This window comes from Triturus cristatus, chromosome 5_1, assembly GCF_964204655.1.
Source record: "Triturus cristatus chromosome 5_1, aTriCri1.1, whole genome shotgun sequence".
In the NCBI taxonomy this organism is placed as follows: Eukaryota; Metazoa; Chordata; class Amphibia; order Caudata; family Salamandridae; genus Triturus; species Triturus cristatus.
The window spans coordinates 896,558,801-896,573,572 of NC_140587.1; the positions used below are offsets into that span (position 1 = coordinate 896,558,801).

At 45.9% G+C, this 14,772-nt stretch overlaps 1 protein-coding gene across 1 annotated transcript in view; it reads left to right on the forward strand.

Annotated features, from left to right (window-relative positions):
• Positions 1 to 14,772, forward strand: part of LOC146831579 (1,25-dihydroxyvitamin D(3) 24-hydroxylase, mitochondrial-like) — a 185,818-nt gene that overhangs the window by 101,623 nt on the left and 69,423 nt on the right. Inside the window, exons 10-11 of the mRNA XM_085603949.1 lie at positions 9,386 to 9,552; positions 9,660 to 9,738. Coding sequence (XP_085460075.1) covers positions 9,386 to 9,552; positions 9,660 to 9,738 — 246 coding nt within the window. The remainder of the gene's footprint in view (positions 1 to 9,385; positions 9,553 to 9,659; positions 9,739 to 14,772) is intronic.

Consider the following 14,772-nt stretch of genomic DNA (forward strand, 5'->3'; position numbering starts at 1 on the left):
CTGTAGTATTTTAGATTTTTCAGTAATTTACCCTATTAAACCATCGCAATTCTGTGCATAATTAAATTATTGGTACAGGTGTTTACAGTTAGCAAAATCTTTTTTCAGCAACACTGATTTTTCTCAGTTCCAAAGCTCTGTCAACATGTTTTCATTCAGCAGATATCCGGCCTCCACGTCTCGAGAGTATGTTTCCCATTCCTGTGCAGAGAGCAGCATTTTGTCATCATGCACATATATTGATCAATCTACCAGGCCATATCAAACTACAAATACATTTTCATTGTTTTTTTTCTATGTTTTATTTTGATTAATTTGGTACAAGTTTTTCTCCATAACTATTTGTCATTGGGTCTCATGGGCATCAATTTACCGAAATGCTATGATAGCAGAAGTGACATCATATGCCCTTTCACCTTAATGACATCACAGGAAGTGACATCATAGGACCCCTAACCCAGAGTTTTTCCAGGAAGGCATGTCACATGACCCTAACATCTCAACAATTGAGGGTTTTGCATTGGATAGTATCAAAAAGTAATGCAAAGTTGTACTATGCGTTGCGTTGTATTATTTTGTATCAAGGGGGAGTTCCATGAATGTTGCATGAGTGAGCATGGGCATTCCCATGCAACCACCCATGGGTTTTGACGCAAATCTCTATCTAAAAACATTGGTTAGGCAGGAATTTGCCTCCTCAAGACAGCCATAATGAGAAGAAACTTCTTTATTTATTGTTTTTCCAACTTTGCATGCGTGCTACATTGTACAGCACACACATAGAGTGGGAAAAGCCATAAATCATACTTTTTGTACTGAAAGGGACCCCTTCCAGTACAAAACCTATGCTTCAGAAAATGCACACACTTTGCACTCTTGCACAAGGATATGTGCATTTGCACATGTCTGTCAAAAAGGAGCCAGCATATGGGGATTAAAACAAATACACCATCTCCTATTCGATATGGTGCATTTCTTCTCTGCCCCTTTAACTCAAGACTGCACAGCAACTTTGGTGTAGTATTGCCTGGTGTCAAAGAATAGTAAATCTGGACCTCAAACTCCCAGAATCGCACTTACTACCTGTCACTTTACTGTTACCCACTTTCACTCACATACTCATGCTCACACATACAGAAACATTTTCTCACACATACACATGCTCTCTCTCACTTAAACACACTTTATCCTCAAGCATGCATACAACATACATTTGCTTATCATAGTTTCCACCAGAGGTTCTATGTGGGCTTCATATTTTTTTACAAACATAATGATTAAAAAATATTATTTTCTAGTATCATGAAAAACAGGCAGACAATGAGAAAAACGAACCCCCCCTGAGGTCAGGGATCGCAAAGGCAGTGCCAAGGGTGGCAAGGGAACCCTAGAACCCTAGAAACCCCCAAATTACATATGTGTTGAGTCTTCATTTTCTTCTTACCTGTAAAACTGTTTGAGTAACCAATATAGAGGGCTATATTTACCAGCCCGTATCGCCACAGGAACATCACTTTTTGCGATGTTCCTTTGGCGATAGGGGCTTCGCCTTATTTACAAGGCGGATTTAAGCCATTTAATGTGGCTTAACGCCGCCTTGTAAATAAGGCACCCTTTCACGCTATACTTAGCATGAAAGCGGTGGGCAATGGGTGTTGCGGAGGGCGTTCCACGACAACACCCATTAACTTTGATGGTGCCTCATATTTACAAGGGTGGCGTAAATATGGGGCAGCGTCTTAACATGGCCAAACAAGGAGAAATGCTTAATGTTTTCTTGTTTGTGTTGTTTCTATGTGTTTTGCATTGTACAGCACACATAGAAACAGCAAAATGCCATTGATGGTTTATGTGCAGGGAGGTGTCCTTTCATGCACATAAACAATTGTTTAAAAAAATGACGAGTTCCAACTTCTAAGTGTGCTGCATTCTGCAGGACACATAGAAAGTTCCAAAACATCATTACTGATTGTTTATGTGGAGGAAAGAACACCTTCCTGCACATAAACAATCTATCCCTGCACCGCAGGCAGCTTGGCACAATGGTGCAAGAGTGTCAGCATTGGTGCTAGGCAGCTACATTTGGCACCAGTGCTAAGGGAAAGGCAGGGGCGCACCTTATTCTTGTGAATGCGGCGCATCCCTGCATTTGGAAACTGTCGGTGCTCTGATAGTTTCCTAATAAATTTGCCCCTGAGTATCTTACAGTAGCGGTCCGTGGAGGGAGTTCCGTGGGTCAGTGAGGCGGGGCTGCGTAGGGGCAGGGTGGGGAAATGTAAACACCGGAATATGGATGAATGGAGGTAAGTACACATTTAAATAAATAAAACAAATTCCTTTGCGCGCGCTGCATCACAAAATGCGATGCAGCGCCCGCAACGAAATTCATTTTATTTATATAAATGTGTGCTTACCTCCGTTCATCCATATTCCGGTGTTTACATTTCCCCACCCTGCCCCTCCCCCCCCGCCCTGCCTCACCGCCCCACGGAACTCCCTCCACGGACCGCTACTGGTATCTTACCATCAGTGATTGCATTCTTTATTACAATGAAAATATATATTTTTTAATTCAAAATCACTTTCAACTACTACTTTCTGCAGTTGTGGGGGTTATTGTGTCACAGATCTCTATAATACAGAGATATGACTAAGTTGAGAATCACTTATATGTTCCGAAATAATTTTACAATTGGAGAATCATTTTACACTATTGTGAAATCCCCCCCTGATGCCTGAACTTAATTTGGTATTTTCAGTCCATGCATCTGGTACAAGGTATATATATGGAGTAAGTTACTGACACCCTAATGTAAGTGGAATATATATATATTTTTTCAGATTTTGGAAGCAAATTTTGAAACCTAGACTAATTACTGTTGTCCTTAAGATGACCTTGTCTAAAGTTGGTGGTTTCACATGTGAATCCTTGTGCAAATTCACGGCATTAGAATGGTTTGGATTGTGACAACATGTTTGAAGAGTGCTTTCGCTATTGCTTTCATGGATTGAGAAAGGGAAGGAAATGCTCCTATCCGTCATCAGAGTATAAAATAAGTGGTTTCTCCAAAGAGAAAAATAATGTTTCTATGGCGAAAAAAACGGGTTGAGAAAACTGCAAAGCACACTTTACCCATTCCATAAACTTGCAGGTCCACCATTGGAGAATCCTCCTACTTTAGATATAAGATAAATAGGTTATGACTGGAATATTATGTAAGTCATGGATTCTCAAGCTTATCCTAAGGACATTCTGTAATTTCACAGAATTAGTAAATCTAAGTCAAATTAGACATATTTCTATGCACCTAGGTTTACCCATTTTTATTATGAATGGACGTTTAGTTTTCAGTTTACTGAATACAACTGTTTTATTTGTGGATGCATGGCTCATGAAACCTCTCTCTCTATATAAAGGATCTGTTAGGATAAATATAAGGGAGCTGGTTGTGAAAAGACTGCTATGAATACTTATCGGTAATCCCCATTACACTTAGTCCTACTCGTCCTCGACCCAGTCATAACTAATGAGGTATTCCACAGGACAGGAAACAAAACAGGAAACGCTTTTAGGCTTCACCCACCCTTCCATCAGGGGCTATAAGTACATAGCCAACAGAAAGCACATCCTGACATACCAAGCAACAAAGGCCTGAACAGGGAGGGCGGTTGAGAAGTATGACTGGGTCGAGGACGAGTAGGACTAAGAGTAATGGGGATTACCGGTAAGTAATCATAGCATTACCTCTATGTCCCTCGTCCTCGACCCAGTCATAACTACTGAGGCATACCAAAGCAACCCCACAAGCAGGCCTTTGTGAACCACACAGAGAACAGAGACCGAACACAAAAAATGGAGTGCAGCAAGTGAAAAATTTAATAAACAAACAGAATCAGGGAGGGGGAACAACCCCCACAGCACGCAACACACCACTACCTAAATTGGTCCGGTCAGACAAAGCACAATTCAGACGATAGTGCTGTACAAAAGTAGAATCAGATGCCCAAGTCCCAGCCCGACAGATCTCATCAAGGGAAACCCCATGAAAGGAAGCCCAGGAATCAGAAACACACCTAGTGGAACTGGCCTGAACCCCAGAAGGGTAAGGCAAACCAGAGCCCTGATAAGCCATAGAAATTATAGCCTTGATCCAGTGACCCAGAGTAAGATGGGAGGCAGCCTTACCCCAACCAGCCAAACCAAAGGTCACAAAGAGGGAGTCCGAAGAGCAAAACCCCGCAGAGCGGGCAATATAAACGGACAATGCACGTCTCACATCCAGGGAGTGAAGCAACAACTCAGCAGGCGAGGAAGGAGAAGGACAGAAAGAAGGAAGAATCAACTCCTGAGAGCAATGAATACGAGAACAAATCTTTGGAACAAACCCAGGATCATCCAAGAAACGCAAAAAGGGAGGAGAACAACGCAAGGCAGTGAGCTCACCCAACCGCCGAGCAGAAGTAACAGCAACCAAAAAAGACACCTTAAAGAGAGGAATTTAAGGTCCACAGACTCCAAGGGCTCAAAAAGAGAGGACTGCAAAGCACCCAGGACCAAAGAATGATCCCAAGGAGGAACCTGAGAACGAGTAGAAGGAGAGGACAGAGAGAAACTCCAGAACAACCGGGAAACCAACAATCAATCCGAAGATGGAAGCGAAGCCGGATACCGAAAAGCCCAAATGGCAGCCCACTGCCCCTTCAGAGTAGACAAGACATACTTCTTCTGAAACCCATCCAAGAAAAACTGAAGGATAGAAGCAATAGTACAGGAGACAGGAGAGAGACCAAGCCCCGAACACCAGGAGGAGAAAGAAGCCCAATGCTTAGAGTAGGAGGACAAAGTGGAACTCCTACGGGACCCCTGCATCACAGTGATGAGGTGATCAGGCAAACCCCAGACTCCAAGAGACATCCGTTCAACCTCCAGACCGCCAGGGTGAGAGGGACCAGGAGGGAGGGAGAGGGAGACCTCAGGGGAGACGGGTAGCGGGGAAGAATCCAAGGAGGGCCCACTGCCAGGCTCAACAACAACGGGAACCAGGACCTCCGCGGCCAATGAGGCAAGACCGCCACCACCCGGGCACCCACCTGCTGGACCTTCAGCAAGAAGGCAGGAACCAGGTGGAAGGGGGGAAGGCGTACAGCAGCCAAGGGGGCCACTGAAGAGACAACGCCTCCACCCCCCAAGCACCCAACTCCGGAGTCCGAGAACAAAAGAGGGGGAGTTGGGCATCGGCCCGGGAGGCAAACAAGTCCAGCAGGGGAGTCCCGAACCTTCCGACAGATCAACAGGAAAATCCTGGGGGAGAGACACAGGGTCAGAGAAGATAGAATCCTGCGACTCAAGGCGTCTGTCACCACATTGTCCACACCCCGGATATGCTGAGCAGAGAGGGCCAGAAGATGACACTCCGCCCAACCCGCAATTGCACAGGCCACCAAATTCAACGAAGGACTGCGAGTACTGCCCTGGTGGTTGATGCAAGCCACAGTCACAGAGTTGTCTGACCTCACCAGGACATTGCACCCCAGCAGACGGGCATGGAAGAAACGAAGAGCACGGTCCACAGCAGACAGATCCCTCCAACTGGATGAGCGGTGGGACTCCACCCGGAGTCAATGAGCCTGAACAGACCACTTACCCAGAGTAGCCCCCCAACCGGACGCACTGGCATCCGTTGTCAACCTGAAAGGAGGCGGCAGGCGAATCCACATCCCCCTGGAGAGATTCGAGGAATCCAGCCACCACTGGAGAGCGGACACCACCTCCAGAGACACCGGCATAGAGAGAGCATAGTCCTGAACCGGAAACGGCACCCAACGCTGAAGATGCCACAGCAGAGGCCGAAGATGAACCCTGGCCCAGGGCACCGTGAAGACAGTAGCAGCCACATGACCCTGAACCTCGAGCCACTGAAGGAGGGGAGCTGCAGCCTGGGACAACAACCTCCGCAACAGGCACTGAAGATGCTGAATCGTGAATCCGGCAGGAACACCTTGCCCAGGACTGAATCGAAGACGGCCCCTATGAAAGTTCGCCGAGTAGCAGGAAGGAGCTGACATTTCGGAAAAATCACAAGACACCCATGCTGTTCTAGCGTAAGGATGGTCAGCGACAGGTGCTGGGACAGGACCGCCGGGGAAGGAGCCTGGAGCAGCCAATTGTCGAGGTAGGGGAACACCAACACTCCCCGGAGGTGAAGATGAGCCACCTAGGGAGCAACCACCTTGGTGAATACTCGGGGAGCAGACCTGAGACCAAACGAAAGGACACAAAACTGCCAGTGATGACCCTCCAGGCAGAACCGCAGGAACATCTGATCCTCCAGAGCCACGGGCACATGAAGATAAGCGTCCTGGAGATCCAGAGTAGCAAACACCCAGCGGGCCTTAATCAAAGAAACCACCCGCTGCAAAGTCTCCATCTTGAAATGGATCTTCCGCACAAACAAGTTCAGACTCCAGAGATTGATGACAATCCGAAACCCCCCTGTGACCTTCGGAACCAGCAAAACAATCGAATAGGTCCCCAGACCCCACTCCAACCGGGGAACGGGCACAATCGCGTTCTTCAAGAACAAAGCGTGAACACCAGCCACCAAGGACTGATGACGGGACCGGCACAATGGAGTCGGAGTCCGCACGACGCCCGAGGGAGGAGGAAGGGACAGAAACTCGATCCGATACCCCGGTTCTAGAACCTCCAGTACCCACTGATCGGAGGTCGTCAGACGCCAAGTGGGAAGGAACAATCGCAACCTCTCACCGACCTCGGGTGCCAAACTAGCGGGACCCACGTCCGGAGTGGCATAGTCAGGAACACTGCGGCCCCGGTTCAGCATCACGGGGAGGCTTCTTCTGGAACTTCCGAGGGAAACCTCTACCAGCACCCTTCGGGCCTTTAAAGGAGGACTGCTGAAACCTGTAATGCTGGCGAAAAGTCTTGGCCTGAGAAAAGGAAAAATCCTTACGAGAAGGCTGCCGACGGAAGGAAAAGGAATGTTTACACTCCTTGAACACCTTATTCAGCCCGATCCTCAAGAGCGTCCCCAAAGAGACGAGGGCCAGTCAAGGGCAAACGCAAAGCCCTGGACCTCTGGGTGGCATCCGTATTCCAACCTCTCAACAACAGATTCCGACGAGCAGTGATAAAGGAACTACAGGACAAGGCAGAAGCGCGCACAGAATCGAAGGCAATATCCGAGAGGAATTTAGCCTGATGCTCCATAGATTCCAGCAAATCCGGGCAACAGCCACCCTCCTGCATCGTTGAAAACAAAGTCTTAAAGTCAGACAACAGAGATTGAGCGACATAAGCTCCATAGATACCAGAACAGATGGCAAGGTGAGAACCAGCATAAGAATTGCGCAAAGCAGAGTCAACCTTCTTATCCACCCCATCATGAAGGATGTTATCATCCGCCATGGAAGGACGACCAACCAAACTTGCGACAATGGAATCCACATGCACAGACTCAGGAAAGGACTCCTCCATGTCCTGTAAAGGATAAAGCTTCGACATGAAGCGTGGCAATGTAATGTGATCCGGGTCCTTCCACTCATTCAAGAGGACATCCATCCCAAAGGGATGAATAGGAAGCAAAGTAACAACAGGCTTCCGAAATTGCAGCAAGACAGCATCCGAGGAAGTACTGGCCACAGCATCATCAGGAAACCCCATGTTCTCACGCACATGAGAAAGCAAGTCAGGCAACAGTTCTTTGGAAATATATTTGCCCTTCAGATCCACTGCCTCCAAGGAAGCGTCACCAGAAGAATCGGAAGAAGAAATGTCCGAATAGGGGGCAACGCCCCCACCAGAACGACTCCCAGCAGGAGAATTCTTGGAGGACTTTAGGTCAGACAAAGTCTCCAAAATCAGGCGCTTCAACCTGTCGCCATCCAACTTTGGGCGCTTCCCCACAGGGACAGGATCCCCACTGTCCGCAAGGGAAGAGGAAGAGGAAACAGGAGGCACATGTCTCCGCTTTCTGTGATGCTTCCTCATCAAGAATCAACCAGCAAATGAAGTAACACCAAAAGCAGGAATCCAGCAAGCCAAACAGGAAGAACTGAAGCGAAAGCGACACCCCCCTCCTTATAAAACAAAACAGAAACAGGAAACCGCCCCCAAGCGCACAGCTGAGGGAAAACGAAAGTGAGGCGGGAGGGGGCATGGCCAGATAACACAGTGCGCGGCCGCCGAAGGCACCAAACTGGCACCCGAAAGAAAAGCTCAACCGGAGCCCACCCGGGTGCATCAATGGTGGCACCAAAGAAAGCGGAGCACTCGGACCCAACCCGAGTGCTCCCGAGGCACTGTACTAAATGGAGCGCCCGGACCCCACCCCGGCGCTCCATAACAAAGGACCCGCCCGAAGTGCGTGAATGCGAAGCACCCGGGAAACCCAAGCACTTCAATGAAAATACCAATGGAGATCCCGGACCCCAAACCGGGTGCTCTACACTGAAGGCCCCGCCCGGAGCAGCAGAAACACGGAGCACTTGGGGAAACTGAGTGCTCCAAGGAAAAGCACACGGGGTACCCGGACCCCAAACTGGGCGCTCCGCTCCCAGACACCGCAAATAGCAGAAGCGGAGCACTCGGTGCAACCCGATTGCTCCCCAGAGAAAACAGCAGGGAGCGCCCGGACCCCAACCCGGGCGCTCCCACCACACAGGCAGCCCACATAAGGAGCGCCCTGACCCCACCCCGGCCGCTCCACCAGCGGGGAACAGAAGCTCCACAATCCATTGAAAACACCAACAGAGCACAACAGGAGGCCAGGACACACCCACAGGGAAGGACTCACAGTCAACAGCAGGAGCAGCAGCAGGGTCCCAGGAAGCCACCGCAGCCCAGCAGAACTAGCATCCAGGAGCCTGAAGAGTCCAGGAAGCCCCGCAGCCCGACTCGAGGAAGTCCCATGAATGTCCATGATCGCCCCCAAAGCCCAGCAGAGGAGGAAACCACAGGACAACACGAAGCAGGTAAGTGCCCAGCACCTACCCCTGCTTCCCCGTCAGGTCCACTGACAGGAAACAAAACAGGATGTGCTTTCTGTTGGCTATGTACTTATAGCCCCTGACGGGAGGGTGGGTGGAGCCTAAAAGCGTTTCCTGTTTTGTTTCCTGTCATGTGGAATACCTCATTAGTTATGACTGGGTCGAGGATGAGGGACGTAGAGGTAATGCACATTTTATATTCTTCACACTTTCCTTCTACAGTGTATATTTTGATGTTTTAAATGTTGATAAGAAAAAGTTTACCAATCTTGACAAGCAGATCTTATAGTAATGTTTCATTGTTTTTTTATAGCTTAAAAACCCTAACAAATAGTTTTAAATAAAGTATGTAATTCAGTTGTTTCTCTCTTTACAGACAGCAAATTCGCTGATGTGGGCCATTTTCAATCTTTCTCGAAATCCTAGCGCTCAAAGTAAACTTTTTGATGAAATACAGAACACGTTGCACCCAGGAATGTTTCCCACCGTCGAAACATTAAAAAAGATGCCATTCCTGAAGTCCTGTTTGAAAGAGTCAATGAGGTATAGTTCTTAATAAAAACTTTGCATTGTGTGGTTTCGTTTTCGAGGTTTCATCCTTGTGTAGAGAAAGCTGTGATTTTAAAAAGAAACATCATATACTTTCCCAGGCTGACACCTACAATCCCCTTTACAAGTCGAACATTAGAAGATGATGCCAGTGTTGGCGGATATCTGCTCCCGGAAGGCGTAAGTCTTAGTTCCTTCTCTGTAGACTATTCCTGGTCTTTTACCTGCAGACTAATTCTCTATTGTGCACTGTTCTGCGCTTTCCTTCCTGATAGATTTGATATCTTCTTTTAATCATCCATGACACATCTGCAATTGAGACAACCTTTCATTTCATGTATGCAGAATTTGCATGTGTTCTATTTCAATTGCAAAGGAGGATAGAGAGACCATACTAAATTTTCAGGCTGAAAGGCTTTTAAAAAATGAAAATAAAACTTGAAAAATCAACCTGAGATACTATAATGATCATATGAGAAGAGCTTCACCAGGCAGATGAAATTTTTTCTGAAAATGTAAAAAATATTGCCCCTGATATGCAGGAAGATTTCTCTCAGCACATAAGGGCCATTATGTGTTTTTCAAACACAGAACCACCATGCCTTGTAGGGAGTCCCTGGAGAGTGATATAAATGATGTTCACCCCACCGTAAAAAGATGGGGTGAGTGTCACTGTGACCTGGCAGCAATGTGGCAGATGGACCACCAGGACTAGGGTTTAGACTGGCAGCGACTGATGAAATCCATTCCTTTCCTGTCTCTAAACACAGTGCAGGAACTCGACGATTGATGGATACGAACACCCGGTGATCTCCACATTTCTCACAGGAAGAACTTAAACAGTAGACATGCCACCATATTCCTCAGCAGCACAGGAACTTATTTGCAGAGTCACACAGAGCTCCCTGCTCAGCCTGACCCTGTTCAACATTTACATGACCCCAATGGCAGGCGTAATCTGGGCACACAACATCAACATCCTCTCCTATGCCAACAACATGTAACTGATACTATCGTTCTCAGACAAACCACCCACCACCAGGAACAAGTTCATCCCATTCATGACCAAAGTGGCCACTTGTAAGAAGTAGAACTGCCTCAAGCTGAACAGGGGCAAGACCCAAGTGGTGTTTTTAAGGAAGCACGCATAGTCATGGGATGCCACAATGTCGCCAACAGATCTCAAACCTGCACATATGAACAGGGCACAAGCTAGAATCCTTGGATTATTATAGGCGGCAAATTGGACATGTCCACCCAAGTAAATTCATTTGAATTGTCCTGTTTCAAGAAGAAGAGGAAGAACAAGATATTGAATAACACCAGGAAAAGGGTCACCCAAGCCCTTATCAGTGATCACCAGCAGACTAGACTAGGGGAACATGCTATACACAGAAATAACCAACAAACTCACAAAATAACTCCAGATCATCAAGAACAAAGCAGCCAGATTAGTAATAAATCTTCAAGGCCAGGCCCACATGACATATCACCTAAGGGAACTCGACTAGCTCCTGATACACAAGCAGGCACACTTAAAGCTCTTCCCCTACACATACAAAGTACAAACTACTTGAACAGTTGCGCACACTTTCACTATCCTTCCAGGCACATCCTCTCTGCTGGACTTTCAATAGCACACACTTCATGCATAAACAAATGTTAAACAGGAGGTCCTGCACTATCATACCTCACTCTTAAAGGAAAATATCAGAGCCTCCTTCTCCCCTCTTGATTTCCACAAGAAGCTGAAGATCTAGTTCTCGAAGAAAGCCCACCTGAGGCTAGCCTCACACAGGTGTTCAGGCCAAGGATACCCTCACGGGTGCTAGTGCACTATAAAAATATAACTAACATCCCATAACATTACATAAGAAATTATCATGGGCTAAGCCAGCTATGTACAAGAAGACATATGTGATCAGTAGTTCAGGTAAGAGAGCTGTTGGAAATGGCCCTTTTGCAGGGTCACCCCAAACCTTTTACCTTCCTCCTTTTATTTTTTCTGACGTCGTTTTTGGTGGCTTTAAGACTCCGGGCATTTTACCACTGCTAAACAGTGCTAAAGTGTATATGCTCTTGCCATAAAACATGGTATCTTTGGCTCATACCCAATTGGCACCTTTATTTTACTTATAAGCAAAGTGCACTACATGTGCAGAGGGCCTAGAAATTAAATGCTACTAGTGGGCATGCAGCACTGATTGTGCCCCCCCACACTCCTTAACAATGTCTCAGGCCTGCAACTGCAAGGCCTGTGTGTGCAGTTTGCTGCCACGTCAACTTGGCATTTAAAACTGCTTGCTAAGCCTTACATTCTCCTTTCATAACTTATAAGTCACCCCTAAGGTAGGCCCTAGGTAGCCCTAAGGGCAAGGTCTGTGTAACTAAAAGGCAGGACATGTACCTGTAGGTTTTACATGTTCTGGTAGCGACAAACAGCTAAAGTCTTTTTTCACTGATGTGAAGCATACTCTTTTCATAAGTTAACATTGGGAATTCCCTTATATACTTTTAAGTGGTAATTCCTGGTCAGAACGAAGTAACTTTCTCATATTTGATATGTTTAGAAGGGCAATGATAAATACTCCTTACTGGTGAAGTTGGATTTCACATTACTGTTTTAGAAATGCCACTTTTAGAAAGTGTACATTTCTTTGTGCTTATAACTCTGTATGCTTTGCAGCCTGTCTGCAATACATGTCTGAGCTGGGTGACAGCTACACTTTGTGCATCCCCTCTAGACCCCCGCAAACACAAAAAGGGCTGGATGTGACAGAGGACTCCTCTTCAGTTATCTGCATTCTGATAGCTTTCCTGGACAGGAAAGAGAAGCGATGGCTCACACTTACATTTGAATAGGTTATGTCCTCACACAGAGGGCTAATTTACCCCCCACTGGCAGCCTGGAGCCAGGAATGGGCTGAAAGAGAGCCTTGTGTACTTCAGAGAGTTCCATTGAAGTCACCCCCTACATCAAAGGCATTTTTGGGTATAAGTACTAGGACCCTTCCCTACCAAATTAGTACATTACTGGACCTTGTAAACAACTCTATAATGAGTAAAGATTGTGGAACTCAAAGGATTGCCACTTTGCTGTGACTGACTGTTCTGAGGAACTGATTCTCTGCTTTTCTGAGCTGCCTGCTGCCTGCTGATCTCTGCCCTGCTGAGGACAAGCACTGGACCCTCTCACTTGAACCCAGAGTGACTCAAAGGGATTGCTGTCTTGCCTCCTGTTTTCTGAAGTCTCAGGGGCAACAAAGACTTTCTGCAATCCTACGAGTGCTGCTAGACTCTGCCATCCATGAGTCCTACCCTTGCCTGAGGTGCTCTCTCCAGTACTGGGCCTCAGAAGTAGGTTCTGCAGCTGATTTCTGCAAAAACCAATGCATTGCCTTGACTTGCATGAGAATTTCTCCTGCATCACCCTTTGACGCTGAGGCTGCTCAACTATGAAGAATCTATAGTCTGCTCGGCTTGATGATGAATCTTGGCGAAGCGCAACGATGAAGCATTGCATTCACTTCAACAGAGCTCGACTATTCATACCGGCTATGGTTAAATTACATGGCCTGAGGAACTCATCAAGATCATGCCAAACATACTAGACTGTTCAAACTGACAAAACAGGTGACTGCAACTATAATGAATAACATAAGGTTTAACTGTTAACATGATATTTAACTGTTAACCTCTATACGGGGTAAACTCTGATTCCATAAAGATACAGAGTAACATTTCTCTTCGCAGCACATTTTCAAACAGTGAGTTTCACTTTAGAAACAACAACGTCTCCATTGAAATCTCTAATAAGGGTAAAGGATAAGTGTAGTAGAGTTTAAGAAAACACTACCTCTTCTATTAACACACTCAGATTATTTGGTTTATAATTTGAAAAACAGTGCCTTCTTTACTTACTATATACAAAGTGAAGACTCCATATTTGTACACAATATACAATCCCTGTTCACATCTCTCTACATTCTATTATATACGTATAAAAGACTATACTGAGCAATCTGCACATCTACAAACAGCTTTTCTCTTAGTACGCATGGTGCAGAATAGATTTCTAAACAGTAGGGCACTTACTGACCCTACTCAACAAAGTTCATAAATAATATTGGGTCACAAGTATCATGCATTTTACTGGTCACAAACGTCGCAGAACTGTGTCTTTTGCGTCTGGTAAAATGCATTTTGGTATGTATGAATTCCAATTTGAGATTCGCTAAAATGTTACCAAATCACAATTTTGAATTGTCAATACATACTGATTCGGTATTAGGAAGGGGCATGTTTAGGGGGTCCCTTCCTAATTCCGAATTGCAGCAGTATGTAAGAATGTTTTGCGACCAAAATGCGATCCCAAAACATTTGTATTTTACCACCTACTTAAAGTAGGTGGTAACCCATTCGCCAATGGGAGGGGTCCACAAGGACCCCCTCCCCTTTGTGAATGTACAAAAAATGTTTTTTAAGACCTGGCAGGGATCCCATGGACCACTGCCTTCTCTTGAAGAATGAAAAGAAAACATTTCATTTTTCTTTTTTAAACGCTACCCGTTTTCCTTTAAGGAACAAGGGCTGCATTTAAAAAAAAATGTTTGCTTTATTTAAAAATAATCACAGACATAGTGGTCTGTTGACCCCAGCAGCCTCCATCCCTGTGATTTTAGCGATTCCTAATGGGTCGCAAATTGAGACCTGCCTCATTAATATTAATGAGGTAGGTTGATTTGCGACCCAATTAGGAAATTCTAAATGAAACTCAAGGAGTTTCATTCGTTAAAATTGTGATTACCAAATTGTGATTCACAGAGAATTGCAATTAGGTAATCGCTATTTTAAATAATGATACATGTGGCCCATTGTTATTTACCTGAACTTGGAGCTGTTTCTTAAATGCAGTTGGAGACACCAGTCTCTTTCATTTCCAAATGAAATCATATATGCTGAGCACAAGTGAAAGACACTTCCTTAGCGTCCAAACCACCAACCACAATCTGAGCTATCTCTGGTTGTGCAGCCAGGCACATCACAGCATTTCTTTAATCATTTAATGACAAAGTTAACAATTGGTTGGCTTTAATATAACCTGCCCCTTTTTTCTATTTCTCCCCATGTGCTCTCGTGAGACTCTTGTGGAATTGTAAAACATCTCATGGTAGGCTCAGTAATATTCCATTTGTGTCTCATGAGACGCTTGCG